Source organism: Chionomys nivalis, chromosome 21 (genome assembly GCF_950005125.1).
Source record: "Chionomys nivalis chromosome 21, mChiNiv1.1, whole genome shotgun sequence".
Taxonomy (NCBI): domain Eukaryota; kingdom Metazoa; phylum Chordata; class Mammalia; order Rodentia; family Cricetidae; genus Chionomys; species Chionomys nivalis.
In genome coordinates, this window is record NC_080106.1 from 41,222,100 (window position 1) to 41,241,988 (window position 19,889).

At 49.0% G+C, this 19,889-nt stretch overlaps 1 protein-coding gene across 1 annotated transcript in view; it reads left to right on the forward strand.

The window, feature by feature from the left end:
* Positions 1-13,757, forward strand: part of Nacc1 (nucleus accumbens associated 1) — an 18,857-nt gene extending 5,100 nt beyond the window's left edge. The window contains exons 2-6 of the mRNA XM_057753260.1: positions 7,333-8,244; positions 8,327-8,500; positions 9,559-9,664; positions 9,761-9,858; positions 10,939-13,757. Of these exons, the coding sequence (XP_057609243.1) occupies positions 7,341-8,244; positions 8,327-8,500; positions 9,559-9,664; positions 9,761-9,858; positions 10,939-11,201 (1,545 nt within the window). The 5' untranslated portion in view covers positions 7,333-7,340 and the 3' untranslated portion in view covers positions 11,202-13,757. The remainder of the gene's footprint in view (positions 1-7,332; positions 8,245-8,326; positions 8,501-9,558; positions 9,665-9,760; positions 9,859-10,938) is intronic.
* Positions 13,758-19,889: the final 6,132 nt, after the last annotated feature.

The following is a 19,889-nucleotide window of genomic DNA, read 5'->3' on the forward strand; positions in this document are numbered from 1 at the left end:
TAGCTAGGCAAGCATTCTACCATTGAACTGCACCTCCTTCCCTAAACAGACCTGTTTCTTCTCATTATCCCCTTAAACAGGGACATTTGAGGCAGGATCTAGCTATCGGTCCAGTCTCCCAAATTCTGGGATTAGCAGGGCATATAACTAGATTCTTTGATTTTATGTATTTACTTTTTTGTTTGTTTGGTTTGTCTGTGAGGGTTTTTTTTTTTTTTTAAGATATATTTATTTATACAGTATTCTGCCTGTAGGCCAGAAGAGGGCACCAGATCTCATTATAGGTGGTTGTGAGCCACCACGTGGTTGCTAGGAATTGAACTCAGGACCTCTGGAAGAACAGTCAGTGCTCTTAACCGCTGAGCCATCGCTCCAGCCCCTGTCTGTGAGTTGTTTTTTGTTGTTGTTGTTTGTTTGTTTGTTTGTTTTGAGACAAGGTTTCTCTGTAGCTTTGGAGCCCTGTCCTGGAACTAGCTCTTGTAAACCAGGCTGGCCTCGAACCCACAGAGACTCGCCTGCCTCTGCCTCCCAAGTGCTGGGATTAAAGGCATGCGCCACCACCGCCTGACTGTATTTACGTTTTTATTAAATGTTAATCTGTTTATTTGGCAGGGCATGAAGATCAGAAGATAACTTGGGGAAGTCAGTTCTTTCCTTCTACCATGTGGGTCCTAGGGATCAAATTCAGGTCACTATTCTGGAGGCAAGCTTTAACTAGTGAGCAGTCTTGTTGGCCCTGCAGCTTACTGACTTTTAACATCACTCATGTAGCATTTTTATTAGATTTGGTACTAGAAGCCATCTAGAGATAATGTAAGGTCTAGAAGAAGCACTAGAGGTGTAGTTTGATGGAAGAGCACTAACCTGGTATGCAAAGGTCCTTAGGTTCTATCCCCAGCGCCAAAACAAAAACGGGAAAAAAAAAAATCTACCAGAGGATGTGTTTTTATTCTATGTACTACTGTGACAATCAGATAAGGGACTGGAGCTTCTAGACTTTAAGAGATGTGAGTTCTCCAGGCATGATTTTGTTTGTTGTTCAGTTTGTTTTGTTATGTCTTGCTATATAGCCTCCCAGGTAGCTAGGACTAAAGTCTCAGTTTTCTGACTTGATAAATGGGGATAGCCAGTCATCATACCTGATCTGTAGGTGCTGTTAGCCAGGGTCCAGAGCCAGACCGGACTACCTGCATGTACCATGTCTCAATACAACAAGAAGTTGTCTTGTTTATCGTGTCCCTTTTTTTGCTACCATGGTCCTGCATGGTCTCCAGTGCATCTCAGCAAGACCCATCTACAGTGGAACCATCCTCCCTCAACTCCACCACTGTTATTAGTTATACCTGTCACCTCAGGGTTGGACTTTGCACTTGAACTTTGTGTCCTCTGCTCTGTCTTTGGCGTCTGAAGTCACTCAGAGTGGACGGTGACTTGGAAGGGTAGGCTTGAGTCAGACTTGGTGGCATTACCCAGGCCAGGACTTCATGAGGACAGGCAGAACAGCTGCTGGGCTCTGGAAGAATCTGGAGCTGCCTCAGGCAGAAGCTAGAGTGCAGGGCCCACTAAGAGCAAGAAGGAAGGGTAACAGACAGAGATGCCCATTCCTGGAGATGTTGGTGAAGGAAGAGGAGGGAGGGACATGGGCAGGAGGAAAGCCAGATCAAATTGACCTTTGGAGACCCTGTGGTAAGGGCCCCCAGGTAATCAGCAGACTCCTTTTCTGGATGGTAAAGCTTGACCCATTCAGGTCTCCTGACTGCCCCAGTATTGTCAGTTTCATGGACAGGATTCAGGAACAAACTTAGTTCTTTGTGTGATCCAGGTCTCTGTTTTTGCTTCTCTGGCTTGTTCTTCTGAACTGGATGTTAGGAAGGCTCCTTTCATCTCAGAAAATATCCTGGGAGATGAGATGGGCTTGTCTGAGCTTTTATCAGGCACTGTGAAAGGGAGCTGCTGTTCATCCTATTCCTGCCATAGGTTTAATGACAGCCTTTCAGGGAAAGAAAATGAATTCAGTGTGTGTGTGGGGGGGGGGGGTGCCCTGGCACTTGGGAGGTTGAGGCAGGTCTTGGTGTGTTCAAGGCCAGCCTGGTCTACATAGTGAGACCCTGTCTCAAAAACAGAAGACCACAGAAATAGATGCCAGCTATTGTGGTGATACACATACTTGGGCAGCTAGGGCAGGAATTCAGTTTCATCCTCATCTACCTATTCAAGATAGAGTCCAGCCTGGGCAGCTTGAAATCCTGTTCCAAAAAATAACAGCAAAAAAGTCAAACTATAGGATCCATACAAGTAGACCACTTTTCTCTTTACTATCAATGTTTACTTTCCTTCGCACTGTCTGAGTGGGAATATATGTATCCCCATTGGTGCTGCTTAGGTTGGAACCAGAGACTTTGCCACTGAACTGCCCAGCAGAAATTTATTGCTCACACCCTGGAAGCTGGAAGTTCAAAATGAAGGTACTGCAGGCTTTCTTTTCATTGTTTGCTGAGGGCCGTAGAGGGTGGAAGTGAGAGGGATGAACATGCTTCCATGGGTGGGTATCTCATGAAGGTGGAACCGTCATGAACTGATTACCTCCCAAAAGCCTGCCCCTCCCCATTTTTTTGAAACAGGTCCTCTTTTGGCTTGCATGCAGAATCCAAAAGAGAATATCAGATCCCCTAGAACTAGAGATCCATACAGTTATGAGCTGCTCTGTGGGTACTGGGAATTGAACCAGGGTCCTATTGAAAAGCAACCATAGTGCTCTTAACTATGAGCCGTCTCTCCAGCCCCAGCTTCAAACTTATCTTTTGACACCTCCTGCCCAGAAAATAGATGTGTACTACTATGTCTGCCAAAGTCCTGCTTAACTCTTGCATTAGAAATGGATTTTGACATACAAATTAGTTTTTCTTTTTTTTCTTTTCTTTCTTTCTTTCTTTTTTTTTTTTTTTTTTTGGTGTTTTGATTTATTGTTTTAAGACTGGGTCTCTAAAGCTCAGACCAGCACTGTTGCCTACCTCATCTACACAGTGCTAGGACTAGGACTACTGGTATCATCCTGAGCTGGTTTGTTTGTTTGTTTGTTTGTTTGTTTGTTTGTTTTTGTGGTGCAAGGGTGGAACCCACTGCCGCACCTGTGTGACCTTGGTGGACCTCAAGTCTGTTGTCTAAGGCCCTCTTCCCCAAGAGCAAGTGATCTCTTCCCAGGAAACACCCTGCCAGCCCCCTTCCCACAGTGAGTCAACAACAGTATCACGATCTGAACTCAGTTACATCAGTTCCCAAGTTTGTGGCTATCCTGAGGTCAGCTGTCAGAGGAGGCCAAGATAACGCTTCAGAGCTCCCATTCTTGTTTTATTAGACATGGAATTATATTTGAAGCAATACGAATTAAATCTTTTAAAAAATACTTTTGGGGGTATTTATATTTTCTGTGCATGCCCTGCATGTATGTGTACCATGGGCATTCCATGCCCAGAGAGACCAGAAAAGGGCATCTGATTTCCAGGAACTGGGGTTAGAAACAGTTGAGAGGTCTGGTTTTTGTGGCCCAAGCTGATCCTGAACTCCTATGTTCAGGCTGTCCTTCTACCTCAGTCTCCTGAGTAACTGGAACTACTTGCAAATACAACCGGGGACCATACCTGATCCAGTCCTAGGATCAAGGGACACAGTGGTGAGCTGCTTGGATAAACTTCCTGCCCCAGTAGGTCCTTCATGAAGCAAAGACAGTTTGCTAGATCTTTAGATTTGTTGTGTCGGTGAGACAGATAAAACCACTTACTGCTGTACAAGCCTGGCAGCCTGAGTTCAATCCCTGGCTCACATAAAGGTGAAAGGAGAACTGATTCTATAAAGTGGTCTTTGATCACCGTGCATGTGCTGTGGTGTGTGTGTGTGTGTGTGTGTGTGTGTGTGTGTGTAAAAGATGACTCAGCAATTAAGAGTTGTAGCTCTTGCAGAGAACTGAGGTTAGACTCGAGTATCCCCTTTGGTGGCTCATAACCTCAATAACTCCATTTCTCTCTTAAGACCTCTAAGGGCACCAAGCACACAGGCAGTGCACAGATATACTTGCAGGCAAAATACAAAATGAATAAATGTAATTTTAAATTTAAAAAGCCCAGAGTGGCCGGGCAGTGGTGGCGCATGCCTTTAATCCCAGCACTTGGGAGGCAGAGGCAGGCGGATCTCTGTGAGTTCGAGACCAGCCTGGTCTACAAGAGCTAGTTCCAGGACAGGCTCCAAAACAACAGAGAAACCCTATCTCGAAAAACCAAAAAAAAAAAAAAAAAAGCCCAGAGTGATGCTACATGCCTTTAATCCCAGCATTTGGGTGGGAATAAGAGGCAGGTAGATTTCTTTAAGTCCAGTCTGGTCTACATACTGAGAGGCCAGCCAGAGCAACATAGTGAGACCTTGCCTTAGCCTATCTTCTTGAGTGCTGGAACTATGTGGGTGTTCTAGTCTGAGTCTTTTTCTTAAAAAACCATTTAGAGCCGGGCGGTGGTGGCGCACGCCTTTAATCCCAGCACTCGGGAGGCAGAGGCAGGTGAATCTCTGTGAGTTCGAGACCAGCCTGGTCTACAAGAGCTAGTTCCAGGACAGGCTCCAAAACCACAGAGAAACCCTGTCTTGAAAAACCAAAAAAAAAAAACCATTTAGATAAACCGAGTAAACTTAATCCCAGCACATGGGAAGTAGAGGCAGGTGGATCTCTGTGTGAGTTCAAGACTAGACTGTGGCTGTGTAATGAGATCTGTCTCAAAAAAAAAAAGAAAGAAAGAAAGAATTTTAGAGTTGGATGTGGAGGCTCCCAGCACTGAGAAGGCTGAAGGTAAGGAATTGGTGCAAGCTCAAAGCTAGTGTGGGTTACATAGCAGAAACCTATCCACATATGAAAAGTAGTAAGACTTTTTTTTTTTTTTTTTTTTTTTTTGCAAATGAACAGAATGCCCACAAGTATAAAATTTAAGATCAGGAAAATGTACTTTACACAGCTTCCTAGTTCTGTGCAGAGGAAATTAGTTGCAGTCTTCTTTTCTGTTTGTTTGGGGGTGGGGATTTGGCAGGGTGGCACACTGGCCTCATTTAGGCCAGTGCTCTGTCCCAGCCCTCTTTGTTGTTTTTGTCCAACAGTTCTGTTGTGATTACCATGCACCACCCCTTTAAACTGTAACAGCTACTGAGATGGGGGTCTGTATTGCCCAGGCTAGCCTCTGTCTTTAGGCTCAGTGGATCCGCCCCCACTGTGCCCTCCAGAATTGCTAGGTCTACCACACCGGGCTTTGTAGTGATCTTTCATGTATTCAGAGTTAGGGAATGATCTATCAGTGATGGATTGTTAACCTTTCCTTCCTTCCTTCCTTCCTTCCTTCCTTCCTTCCTTCCTTCCTTCCTTCCTTCCTTCCTTCCTTTCTTTCTTTCGATATTTTGAGACAGTGATTGATTGTAAGCCTTTTTCTTTTTTTTTTTTTTGTTTTTTGGTTTTGTTTTTGTTTTTGTTTGATATTTTGAGACAGGGTTTTTCTGTAGCTCTGTCCTAGAACTTGCTCTGTAGACCAGGCTGGCCTCGAACTCACAGAGATCCATCTGTCTCTGCCTCTCAAGTGCTGAGATTAAAGGTGTACACCACTGCTGCCCAGCTGTTAATTTTTTTTATTTTTATAGGCATTGGTGTTTTGCCTGCATCTATGTCTGTGTGAAGGTGTCAGATCTTGGAGTTAGAGACAGTTGTGAGCTGCCATGTGGGTGTTGGGAATTAAACTGGAATCCTCTGGAAGAGCAGCCAGTCTTAACTGTTGAGTGATCCAGCCCTGCTCATTGTTAACTTAAAGTGATAGTTCGTTACACCAAGAATAAGCAAACATTCCCTTTGTTCTAAGCAAACCCGTTTCTTCTTTCCCAGCTCCTTGCAACTATCTGTTTTATGTTTTAGTGGATTTGCCTGTTTTGGATATTTCATATAAATGGAATCATATGTCATATGGTCCTTCTAAAATCTGGCTTTTTCCTATCATATGAAGAATCTTGAGACTTTTCCCAAGTACTTTCCCCACACTATGTTCTCACCAGATTGTATAAGAGTTCAGCGTTCTCACCTTTGGTACTGCCTGCCTTATTTTAGAGTGGGAATGGAAGTGGCTGAACTTAGAGCCTTGTTCACATACCCCAGCCTTTTACCTGCTTTGTTTCTGCTTTCAAGCCTTACAGTATGAGGTGATAACTATTTTGCATTATGGTTTGAATATATGTTTCCATGGAGACTAGTAGCATGATCAGTGAGTGCCAAGGGTCATATTCTGGGCTGCAAAAAGTGGTGTGGACATACCAGTGGCCATTTTTAATAGAATGTAAGAATGTTGGTGCAATATACTTGTATCCTCTCATGTGCAAGAGACTGATCTTGACCATCTGCTCCCAGTGTCTACCAGTCCCATATCCTCACATTCAACCAACCATAGATCCAGAAAAAGTTCCTCTGATAGTGAAACTCAGTGGTAGAGCATGTGCCCAACTTATGTAAAACCCTGGATTCCATCCCCAGCATGCCCTGAACATTTCAAATATGGTTTATTTGTGTTTTTACTTTATGTATAAGGATGTTTGCCTATATGTGTGCCTGGTTGATCCCCTGGAACTAGGATTTTAGATAGTTATGAGCCACTGTATGGATGCTTGGAGTCAAACTCTGCAGGAGTAAAAGTGCTCTTAAGTGATGAGCCATCTTTCCAGCCCCTGCCCAGAACATTTTAAATCCAGGTATGATGGTTTATATCTACTATACTGGCAATCTGCAGACTGAGGCAGGAGGAGTGCCCTGAGTTCTAGGTCAGCTCTAACGGGAAACTTGTCTACAACAGACAAGTATTTTGACTATGGAAAGTATTTACATAGTGCTTATATTGAACCAGATATTACAAGTCCTCTAGAGATCGTTTAAAATATATGGAGTCACATCAGTAACCCCAGGTTTAGAGGCAAGAGGACCAAGACTCTGAGACCAGCTGAGTAATGTGAAACCCAGAAGCTTAGTGGTGGAGTACTTGCCTAGCAGCACAGGAAAGAGGAGCTTGAGTGGATGTGGACTCTGGTATCTATAGTGCCCCCGAACAGTCAGGACCCTGCAGATATCCATGGGATGGCTGTCATAAAGGCAGGGCTGTGTGGGGACAGGAAGTGGCACTGACATTCTTAGATCTATCACAGATTTTACCATGTGAATGTTGTGGCTCCCATAAGCTCTCATGTAGGAAGGGAGGTTGCCAAGGCAGGGCAGGGCATATGTTGGTTTCTGCCATCTGACCTGTCCAGTGTCTGTCTCCTGTCCTCATGCAGCTGCTGCCATGGCGCAGACCCTGCAGATGGAGATTCCAAACTTTGGCAACAGCATCCTCGAGTGCCTCAATGAGCAGCGGCTGCAGGGACTATACTGTGATGTGTCAGTGGTGGTTAAGGGCCATGCCTTCAAGGCCCACCGTGCTGTGCTGGCCGCCAGCAGCTCCTACTTCCGGGACCTATTCAACAGCAGCCGCAGTGCTGTGGTGGAACTGCCAGCCGCCGTGCAGCCACAGTCATTCCAGCAAATCCTCACATTTTGCTATACAGGCCGGCTGAGCATGAACATGGGGGACCAGTTCCTGCTCATCTACACAGCCGGCTTCCTACAGATCCAGGAGATCATGGAGAAGGGCACCGAGTTCTTCCTCAAAGTTAGCTCTCCAAGTTGCGACTCCCAGGGCCTGCACCCGGAGGAGGCCCCATCCTCAGAGCCTCAGAGTCCTGTAGCGCAGACACTGGGCTGGCCAGCCTGTAGCACGCCACTGCCCCTTGTGTCACGGGTCAAGACAGAACAGGAGTTGGACTCCGTGCAATGCACACCCATGGCCAAGAGGCTATGGGATAGCAGCCAGAAGGAGGCTGGAGGCAGTGGTAGCAACAATGGCAGCCGCAAGATGGCCAAGTTCTCCACACCAGACTTGGCCCCAAACCGGATGCCCCAGCCTGTCTCAGTGGCCACAGCTACAGCAGCAGTGGCTGTGGTCGCAGTGGGGGGATGTGTGAGTGGACCCAGCATGTCAGAGCGGACCAGCCCGGGTACCTCCAGTGCTTACACCAGTGACAGCCCTGGCTCCTACCACAATGAGGAGGATGAAGAGGAAGATGCAGGTGAAGAGGGTACAGATGAGCAGTACCGTCAGATCTGCAATATGTACACCATGTACAGTATGTTGAACGTTGGTCAGTCAGGTGAGTGCCACCCGCGCGTGTGTGTGTGTTTCTGTCTGTCTGTATGTGTGTGACATGAATACACTTGCCCCTGTTTCCACAGCTGAGAAAGTAGAAGCCCTCCCTGAGCAGGTGGTCCTCGAGTCCCGAAGTCGCATCCGGGTGCGACAAGATCTGGCATCTCTCCCAGCTGAACTTATCAACCAGATTGGCAACCGCTGCCACCCAAAGCTCTATGATGAAGGTGACCCCTCTGAGAAGCTGGAGCTCGTGACAGGTGTGCTGACTGTACTTCAGTCCCTCCAATCCCTTGGCTCTGCAACCTCTGGTCTCATGTCACAGTTATTACAAACTAGCCATCTACCTGTGTGTCCCAGGGAAGCTGACATCTTCAGTTCCCATTTGGACAGCAGTTGGTAGCAGCTGTCCAGACGAGAAGTGTTGAATTAGATGGGTTTGGTCTGGGGACTCTTTACCCAACATACATAAAGCCCTAGATTCCATACCAGGCACTACATGAACTTGGCATGATGGAACACATCTATAATTTCAGCACTCAAGAGGTCGAGGCAGAAGAGTCAAAAGATCATGGTTGGCCCTGGTTATACAGCAAATTTGAGACTAGTCGGGATTCATGAGACTTTTTCTCAAAAAGGAATCAAAAAAAATTAGTTGAGCTTAAGGTGGGGTATGACTCAGTGTACAAAACCAGCATGCTAGAGAGATCCCAAGTTTTGTTGGATTTTTTTTTTTTTTTTTTTAAATAAAAACAGGGTTTCTCTGTGTAGCCTTGGCTGTTACTCTGTACACCAGGCTGGTCTGGAACTCAAAGAGATCCACCTGCCTCTACCTCTCAAGTATTGAGATTAAAGGCGTGTGCCAGCACTGACCAGCTAGATCCCAAGTTTTGTTCTCAGCACCACAAAAAGGAGGTGGGTAAGAAGAGTGGTACCAAGCAGTCTTCAGGGGAGGTGGAATACATCTGGGATCCTAGATTCAGAGTTTGAAGCCAGCCTGGGCTACATAGTAAGACCCTGTCTCAACCAAAAAGAAAGGCACAGGGAGAGGGAGGAGAGATAAATTGATTTGCTCCTCATCAAAGATTAGTTTATAGGTTTTTGGGTCATAGGAGCTAGTGGGGAGGGGTGTGGCTAGGTCAGAAGTCTGGGGCTCACAGCAATAGGGACCTCGGGGTGTGAGTCTTTCTGGGCCTCTGCCATCTTGTTTGTGCCTACTACCTAGGTGTATTCAGAGTCAGAGTGCCTATGGCACACTTGGGTATTTAGACTAAGTGAGTTGAGATTTGGGTCCAGATCATATGACTTTTCTTACTAGGCACCAATGTGTACATCACAAGGGCACAGCTCATGAACTGCCACGTCAGTGCAGGCACGAGGCACAAGGTCTTGCTGCGGAGGCTCCTGGCATCTTTCTTTGACCGGTAAGATACACCCGAGAGTCCCAAGGTAGAGGAACAGATTCTCTCACACCTCTACCAGGAACGCTGATGCCCTCCATACCTCTACCCCACCTCCAGGAACACACTGGCCAATAGCTGTGGCACTGGCATCCGTTCTTCCACCAATGACCCCAGACGCAAGCCGCTAGACAGTCGCGTCCTCCATGCTGTCAAGTGTGAGTGTTCTGCTGGGGCCTGGGGTTGGCAGATGGGATTTGTTTTGGTTTTTATGGTTTTCGAGACAGGGTTTCTCTGTGTAGCCCTGTCCTGGAACTTGCTCTGTAGACCAGGCTTGTCTCAAACTCAAGAAATCTGCCTGCCTCTGCCTCCCAAGTGCTGGGATTAAAGACCACCACTGTTCAGAGGGCTTTTGTTTTTTCCTTCAATGTTTGACATGACGGATGGGTGGGGTTGGGTTTGGTTGGTTGGTTGGTTTTGGATTTTTTTGAGACAGAGTCTCTGTACATAGTCCTGGTTCAAAACAGAGGGTGGGGTGTCTGGGGCCAAAGAGGTGGTTCAGCAGTTGAACAACCTGAGTTTGATCCCCTGCAGCCCTCCTACAAGTTGTTTTCTGCCACATATCCAAATAACGATACATTTTAAAACTTGGAATGGGTTCTGGCTGGGTGGCAGTGGCACACTCCTTTAGCCCCAGCAGTCAGGAGGCAGATGCAGAGGCAGATGGATTTCTGTGAGTTCAAGGCCAGCCTGGTCTACAGAGTGAGTTCCAGGATAGGCAGCGCTATACAGAGAAATACTGTCTTTAAAAACCAAAAGGTCAGGGGGGAGGGGGTTCTGACTAGCACTCAAGAGGCTGGAACAGGAACATAAAGAGTTCAAGGTCAGCTACAACTACATTGAAAAGTGTGGGGGGGGCACTTCTGAGGTTCTCTTGTGGCTTATTGAGAAAGGTTGTAAATAGGGGTTTCTTCACTTTTGGCATATAGTATGGAAGGGACCTGAGTGCCTTTGTCGAGGAGGATCTCAATCCATGGTAGTCAAGAGAAGATTGAGGTAGCCAGAACCTATCAAAGGGCAAGTCTGTGGCAGTGGCAGCCACTTGTCAGGGGATGCCTAGGTTTGCATTGGCAGTCTCCCAGGCCCTGAATCTTACAACACTACATGTCCCTAAGTGGGCGGGCACCCAGGTGGGCAGCAAAGTTTGGTGTAGTTAGTGGTATCCACTGGACGTTCATAGAAGCTGGGAGACTTGATAGGAGGAGTCTAGGCCCGAGCTGCCTGCTCTACTCCCACAGACTACTGCCAGAACTTCGCCCCCAACTTCAAGGAGAGCGAGATGAACGCCATTGCAGCTGACATGTGCACCAATGCCCGCCGAGTGGTACGTAAAAGCTGGCTGCCCAAGACCAAGCCACTACACCTGGTGGAGGGTGATAGCTACAGCAGCTTCATCAACGACACTGGCAAGATAGAGCCGGACATGATGAGTATGGAACACAGCTTCGAGACAGCCAGCCACGATGGCGAGGCCGGCCCTTCGGCTGAGGTTCTCCAGTAACATATGTGTGACATCCCTCCCCTTACAGGATGTCACACACCCCTTCCTATCACATACCCCCATCTACCACCTGGTCACGATCTACTGTCTGTCCCTCCTCAGGACCTGTGAGGAGGTACTCCATGCCCTCTAGCAGGATGCAGTAGCTGGCTGACCAAAGCCAAGCCACCACACCTAGCAGAGGGCGGCACCTACAGCAGCTTTCTCAGTGACAGTGAGAAAGAGCTGAACATGATGGGCATAGAATACAGCTTCCAGACAGACAGCCCCCTCAGAGGAGGTCCTCCAGTAGACACCTAGGACCCTCCCATGGATGTCACACTCCCCCTCCTGTCACACACATACCCCCACCACCTTAGTCACGAGCTACTGTCTGTCGTCCCCAGAACCTGCAGGGGGTGCTGCATGCTCCCAGCCTCTCTGCCTCCCTGTCATCCCACACCTTTTCCCCAAAGCAAGCTGGGCTGGGTCAAGAGAGGACAGGCATCAGGTGGGATCTGTGACCTTCCTCAACACTCATGGGGAGCCCTGGTTCCCCTTCCTCTTAGGCATTTCCCAGCACCAGGCCCGGCTAGGGGATGGGCAGAGCTCAAGAAGAGCCTGCCCCTCACTGTGTCTGCTTGGGACTCCATGGGCCCAGGGGTTCTCAGGACCCCTCCCACCACCACCCCCAGTGCTTCCATGTCTCCAAAAGCGCCTTCCTGTCCCTCTCGTCTGTCCCTGCACCTTGGGGCTGGGGTAGGTGAGGCCAAGAGGGACTGTCTACTTTGCAGATGAGGAAACAAGCCCAAAGGGCTTAGAGAAATTCTTAAAACTGACCCTCTGTAGCAGCCTCCATCATACCCCTCTTAATCCCACCCTGCTCTGCCTCTGTGGGTTCCCTCAGCCCAAGAGGCTGGTTCTAAGAGAGCAGTGCTCCTGTGGGCAGACGAGAGTCTCAGGACAGGTTTCCAGTCTGGCAGAATTTGTGGGTGTGCGTGCGTGCATGCGTGTGTGCGTGCGTAGAGTGTTTGCTTTTAAAAACATGAAGATCATGAGGCAGCAAGACCAGGGTCGGAACCAGGGAGCAGGCTGGGAGGCTGTTGCCCTTCTCCCATCCGACCCTGGGCAGGGCTCCCAGCCCCCACCCCCTGTACATAACTTTTTGAAACATTTTTTTAGCGAATGAAATAATGAAGTATAAGATTTCCTTTTATTTTTCAAATCAATGGGAATGTGTCTGAGGTCCCCTGGGTCCCTGGGCTGTGGAAGGCAGGATGCAGGGAGAACTGAATGTGTGTGTGTGTGGAATGTGGGTGCATGTTTCCACAGGGGCCCATTCCCAGTGCCCCAGGACTCCTGTGGATCCAACCAGCTTCCTCTCCCCCAGGACTACAGTTTAAGGGTGTTCACAGGTCCCAGTTGGCTGAGCCCACTCCTGGGGGATGAGGCAGGGCAGGGTCCACATCCATTGTTGGTGGTGTGTGGAGCTTTCTCTGGCCGCTCCTTCACTCTCAACTCTCCAGGAGCGAGCTCTTGGGGTTCTGAGTTTAATGTGTGAGCGCAGGGTTTCTGTCACCCCTTCCTTCATTAATGTCATTTCTCCATCTCACTGGTTCTCTTCTAGCCCTGACCTCCTTCCCTCTCCCCAACTCTGCATTCTAGCTGCCTCTTCAGAGGCAAGGAGTTGCAGGATTGGAGAAGGTGGGATGGAGCCTTTTGAGTCAGATCTGGAGACCTGCCTCCAGGCCAGCAGCACCCTCTAATCTGCCAGGGTCCCTCTTAACATCTGATAGTGAGGGTGGGGTGTTGGGTCTGATTTGGCCCCCAGTACCTTAGCCCTGGGTGACCAAGTGGAGGGGAGTTGACACCCCTAGCTAAAGCACAAGCACCTTAGTCATACCCCCTCCCTCTACCCTTGTCCTGGCCTGTTGTCCCACCTCCCCCAGCGAAGATCCCAAAGCACAATCTCCTGGAAACTTGGCAAGCAGCTGAGCCTGGCCATGGTGAGGGCAGGCTGTGCTCCCTGCCCAGGCTTAGTAAAGGGGCAGCTCCATGGGACTGAGAGGTCTTGTAGAGTGGGCAGCAGAGCCCATTGGTTCCAAGCACCTCAGGAGGTGGCCCTGACTCCCGGGGCTTGGGGTGGGGGAGGTATAAAGCCAGGGGTGCAGGGGAGAAAACTACTCACTAGGAGAGCCAAAGACAGGGTTGTGCCTTACCTCAGGAGCCACCCCTGCGCCCCTCCTCTGGCAGTCAGCTGCTTGCTCTGCCCTCCTGAGAGCTGCATGCTCCCACCCCAAGCACCCAGGAGAGTGAAAAAGTAACCCACCTAGCAGGAAAAAGAACTAGGGGCAAACCCAGTGGCTACCCTCCCACCCATCCACGCCTCTCATGGGGACAGCCATCACCCACTGGCCCATGTGAAGTGCCAATGCCCTTCCCACCCAGAGCCAAGCCCCTACCCTTCCCAGGCCCACAAGTGAGATTGCACATTAACTACTGTACGGAGAGGAGCGGTGTTGGGAAATGTGAACCCTGAGAGTCAGTGATGCTGATAAGAATAAACAAGACGCCTTTGTAACAGCCCTGCTGTGCTCTGCTCACTGGCGAGGGACATGCTGGCCACCCATCCACGTAAACACCTGGCTTCTGACAGTCTAACATATGTTGAGATCCTTGCACTGCCACCAAACTACAGTCTGACCTGAGATCACAGTGTAACCGGAAAATAGGCAGGAACGTGCAGAAGGCACTGGGTCCCAGGGCACAAGAAGGGCCCCAAGAACAAAGAAGCATGGGGAAACAGTGGTGACTCATACCCAGGGGGATTGAAAACCAGAGGATTGGGAGTTTAGTTACATGGCAAGAATCTGTCTAAAGAGGAAGTTGGGGGGTTGGCGCTCAAGTCTCCTCAGGTCACTGGCCTTCACTGTGCCTTCAGACTAGCCCACGCCCACACCTGTCCATAAGGACTGTGCCTGTGGAGGTACATTCTTGTGAAGTTAATTAAACAAAGTTTTTTAATTCCCAGGAGCACCTGGGATTAGGAGGGTGGCTTGGTTTGTGGTGTATGAAACAGCTCCCTAACAGAGCTTAGGTTGGCCTATGACTTGTGACTCTTACCTTCTAATACCATGTTTCACTGAGACCAGCAGCTTGTATTTTGGTGTGATGAAAAGAAAGTCCATACTCTCTCAGAAAATAGTGTTTGAGGGGCTGGAGAGAAGGCAGTTACTGCTCTTCCAAAGGACCTGGGTTCAATTCCCACCACCCACGTGACAGCTAACAACTGTCTGTAACTCCCAAGATCTGACACCCACACACAGGCATGCAGGCAAAACACCAATGCAAGTAAAAACTATAAAAAGAAAAAGGGTGTTAGACAAGTGAGATGGTTCATCAGAAAAGGGCACTTGATACACAAGCTTAGCGGCCTGTCTTGGGCCCCCAGAACCCATGCAGAGGTAGGAAAGAACTCACTTCACAAAGTCATCTGACCTCCACATGTCCCATGGAACATGAATTTGCATACTAACGATTTTTTTTTAAAGAGACGAGAACAAAATCTTTTCTGTGTGAAATACAGGCACTTGAGTCCCCAACATACAGATACCTGAATCCCTGAGAGTAAGCAGGAAGCTTAGAAAAGCCACCCAAAAGATGATCCAAAGCTTGAGTCAACACTATATGGTACATAGATTTATGCTAAATTTTATTTTTATTGGCACAATTAGAAGGTGTGAAGGAGAGTGGCTTTGGGCAGAGGTTGTATAAGGTCTTCCCAAATCATCACCCTGTAAGCACACTTGAATCAAGACCAGTGGCAGAAGCTCAGGTTTCAACCCAAGGCCTACAGGTCCTATAACTCTGGAAGAGATTCTTGGGTCAGCTTGTTCAGGTTCAGTCCAGAACTTCCCAAATCAGAGAAAGGAGTGGAATCAGGACCAGGAAAACCACACCACAGGGGCATGTCTGTCTGAAGACAAAGGGGTCAGAAGTCAAGAGGATGGCACCGGTTATTGCCATCTACCCCCATTCCAGGCTCTACCCTACAAGAACTCACCATTCGTCACTTGGTGCATGTTAGCCATCTTTCTGAGGACCCAATCTATCAGAGACTCTGGTTTAGTTCACGAGTAAAGGACAGCGGGTGTAGGTCACCACACCCTGTCTGTGCAACAAGCTAGCCTAAGGTAAACAGCCTGGGGAAAGGGTGCTGTGAGTTCAAGGCCAGCCTCGGTTATGGAGTGAGCCACAGCCGAGACCAAGACTTAAATCCTGGAGCCTTGAACCAGACTTGCTGCAGGAGGAGGTCTTTCTGGACTTTTTCCTGACCTTGTTGATAGGAGGCTGGATCTCTTTTTCATTTTAATGTTCCAAGGCCCTGTGCTTCTCAGGTTCTAGCCGCTGAGACAGTAGATCAGTTGGCTAGGTCGTTACTATTTCTGAGACCTCACTGTGCTGTTGGTTCATTTAGTCAGCAGGGCTGCAGGAGTATATGGGTGGGGTGGAGAGTGTTTCAAGATACAACTTCACAGTGAGTTGGGGGGGGGGGCAAGATATGAAAGGTTTTTACTGTATTTTGTTTTTAGTTTTTTCCCTTTCTTTGAGACAGGGTTTCTCTGTCTCAAACCCTGGCTGGCCTTGAACTCAGAGAAAAGTGTGTGCCACCAGGCCCGGCTGTTTTGCTCCCATCCCAGACTAACTTAAAGAGAAATGTGTGAGCACAGTGCTAATAGACGCGTGCACACAGTAAAAAGGGGTTTACTGGTTGTACGTCTTAAGTCCCAGTGGCCTGGAACGTCTAAGCAAACAGATCTCTGACTTTGAGACCAGCCAAAACTACATAGCTTGACCCTGTGTGTAACAATTAAAAAAATAAAAAAATAAATAAAATCCTATAGGGGGTGGAAAAATGGCTCAGTGATTAAGAGGGCTTTCTAATTTTACAGAGGACCTGAGTTCTGTTCCGAGCACCCATGTCAAACAGCTTACAAACTCATATAACTGCAACTCAAGGGGGGCAGATGCCTTATGGAAACCCACTGCATGTGTACATACACGAGAGACACACATGTACACGTAAGTTAGTTAAAAGAAAAAAAAACAACACAATCTCAGAAACCAAAAGACAAGGCCTTGGGCTTGTGCTAAGCCTGACCACCTGAGGTTAACCCCTGGGATCCACATGGTGGAAGGAGAAAATCAGCTCTCCTAAGCTGTCTTCTGTGCTCCATGACTCCCACTCAAAAATATAAGCAAGTAAATGTGAAACATTAGATCTCTAGGCCTGATTGGCCTAGTGCTGCTGAGCTTCCTGTGTCAGCCTCCTGAGCTCCCGGATTACAGGCATAAGCCAGCTCACCAAGCCTACCATGAATTTTATTTTGTTTGATATGGAGTTTCTCTGTGTAACCCTGGCCAGCCTGGAACTGGCTACATAGACCACAATAGCCTTGAACTAGTTGCAATCCTCGTGCCTCAGCAATCCTCCTGGATGCTGGAATTAGAGACATAAACCACCATGCCCAGCTCGCCATAGACTCTCCTCACCTCTAAACATCTCCCATGTGTTTCAACACAACAGATTGAAAGACAACGGGTTATGCCTGCTAAGTACAGACACATTTACTTCCAAACGTTTTACGGTACCGAGAGCTTAGGTGTAGGCATCTATAAAGAGGCAGGTAGAGAACCAAAGAATGCACGGGGGCTGGACATTGACACAGAGGGCAGGTACAGGGTCAGGCTGACAGGAGGTTAACACCTTGTGATACTTGGGCTGGATGAGTCCATCGCCTCTTTATGATTCCTATCCATGAAGGCCAGTGCTGTTGGTCCTTAATTTCCTGTGGATGAAGATAGCATTAGAGTCTCGACACCCTGAAGTAAGCTAAATGTGGTGTTGCATGACTTTAAACCAGCACTCATGAGGCAGAGGCAGATGGATCTCTTGTTGCATCCTGCCAGGTTACAGTGAAACCCTGTCTTAAAAACAGACAAAACAGCCGGGCGGTGGTGGCGCACGCCTTTAATCCCAGCACTTGGGAGGCAGAGGCAGGCGGATCTCTGTGAGTTCGAGACCAGCCTGGTCTACAGAGCTAGTTCCAGGACAGGCTCCAAAACCACAGAGAAACACTGTCTCGAAAAACCAAAAAAAAAAAAAAAAAAAAAAAAAGACAAAACACACATCTCCCAACACACCACACTAGGACATCACCTCACCTGTACTGTCTCCCGCTCCACACCGTTCTTTCCTGCAGGTCTCCAGCTGGGAGCTTGAACTTGCCTTGATTGCCCTCCACTGTGTGTGAGCTAGAGGCACATTAACTCCCTCGACATACCCCATTCTCCAACCTTTAAACACTACTAGCTGTCCAACTTCCTTAAAGGGCTGGCTCCCATCGCCCCCTACTGTGGCCAGAGGTTCTGCCGTACCACCCTTCTAAAGCCCCAGGATATCGTTTCTTCCAGGTTCTCGAGGTCCCATTCAGTGTTTCCCAGGCCATTCCGCCGCTCATTGGCGGTCCAATCAAGCCTCACTACAATGCTTCCCTGCCTGAGCTCGCACCAACGCTCGTGCAGGGGGCCATATTCACCGCTTTCTGCACCTCGCACGGCTCGGGACAGGGGTCCTTACACCAGCCCCCAAACCAACCGAGGCTCAGACGCCCAACAGCCCTCCCAATTTCCTTCCACTCCACAGGGAGGAGACCGTGCACCGGGACGGCTATAACCGAACTGCCTGGCACACGCTAGCCTGCACCTTGCCACTGGCTAGGCGCGAAATTGCTCCCTTCCATCCCTTTCCCGCCACTGTCACTCATTCACCCTCGGACTACAAAGAAAGGGTCCTGAGAGACATACCAAACCCCACCCCCCCATTCGGCAGGTGCAAGAGCTCCTTCACCGCTAGCGAGCGGAACACACCTCCACCCTCTCCATGGAAGGCCACCATCGAGAGCCCAGCCACCAAGAGAGAAAGAGCGTCCCTAGAGGGCCAAAGCGTGTCGACTTCCGCCTGCACCTCGGCCATCTTGGTTGTGGGCGTCCAGTACACAAGCCTTCATGCCCAATGTCCTACAGAATTGGGTCGATCCTTAGACTGCTGCAGTGGAACCTCAGTTTCCTTTTTAGCCATTATCAATAATCCTAGCTTTCCATAAACCTTAGGGGATTAAACCAGGGATATGGAACTCATTTGATCGATGCATTAAATTGAGCACAGCAGTTAAGAGCACTTAGTGTATCCATTAGGAATGGTGGTACACAACTTTAATCCCAGCACTTCGGAGGCAGAGGTAGGCGAATCTCTGTAAATTCGAGGCCATCGAGGCCAGCCTCCTCTACGTAACGTAGTGAGTTCCAGCACACCTAGAGCTACACAGTGACTCTGCCTCAAATCTCCCTGGCAAAAAAAAAAAAAAAAAAAGAGCGCACAAGTTGGGTTCCCAGCACCTACATGACACCTCCGGTGTCCCGCGCTCTGACGCCCTCTTCTGGCCTCCGCTGTCACTACAAACACGTGGTGCACAGGCATGCAAACATTTAAGAAAAACCCACTCGGCAGACAGAGGCAGTCGGGTCTCTATGAGTTTCAGGACAGCTAGAGCTATACAAGTAAGATCTTTCAAAATACTAAAAATTAATAAAAAGCAGTCGAGATGGCTCAGCGGGTAAAGACACGTGCCACCAAGCCTGAGTATCCGGGTAGCTTCCCCTGGAAGATGGGAGGAGGGAACAGACCCAGACACAGTACTTTGCCCTCTACGCCTGGGAGTGCAGGAGGGGTTCGAAGTTTTTCAGTAAACCCCACCGGTCCGGACTCATCCCGCATGACGGTGCCGCGCGTGGGCACAGCGTAAGAGAAGGAAACCATAACCACTGGTCCAGTGGAGAGTCGTCGAGTAGAGCTAACCGCTCAGAGGATGCCGTACCAACCGCACGCGAACCACTCGGGACAGTGCTAGGGGGCTGGAAGCGAAGTACATGAGGGGGTGTGGTCTACGATGGTGGCTCCGCCCTCCGGAAGTCCTTTGCTCTGTCTAAGCCAGTCGGCCCTTGTCCTAATATGGGCATCCGGAAGTGGTTCGCGGCGCAGCAATACGTCACTACCTCCAAATTTAGCCAGGGAAGTCGGCCCTGCTGCAGTGGCGGGAAGCCTACACGTTGGTGTGGGGGTGTTCCTTAAAGGACCAGCACAGCAAATGAAAGACAATATTAGAACTTTATCCTTTTGCAATTAGAATCAGTTTTTTTTTTTTGGCTCATGGAAGAGAGTGGAACCGTTGTCTTTTCTTTGTGTATCTCTTTATGTGTGTGCTGTGTGTGTGGGTGTGTGTGTGGGTGTGTTCGGGCGCGCGTCGGAATCGAACTCAGGTCGAGGCTTGGCAGCCAGTGACTCTACCCACTGAACTCTCTCAACGGCCCAGATATCTTTGTTGGGGTAATTCAGCTTTCCGGGGTGCGAAGGCAAGACACTGCGGTGTCGGCGGGAAAGGGTGGCAGGCCCTACAAAATTGGGACTCCATGGCACTGCGTTGCGGGAAAACTGGGAGATGTTTAACGCTGAGCGTGAGGACAGCAGTCACATTGTGAATACAGGCGATTATAGGGGAGCTCCCTCCAGGTCCAGCCAGCGTTGTCCGCGCCCACTTTCCACCCATGTCCGGGAGGATCGAGATAGAAAGGCTGGAGGCTTCAGTTGCC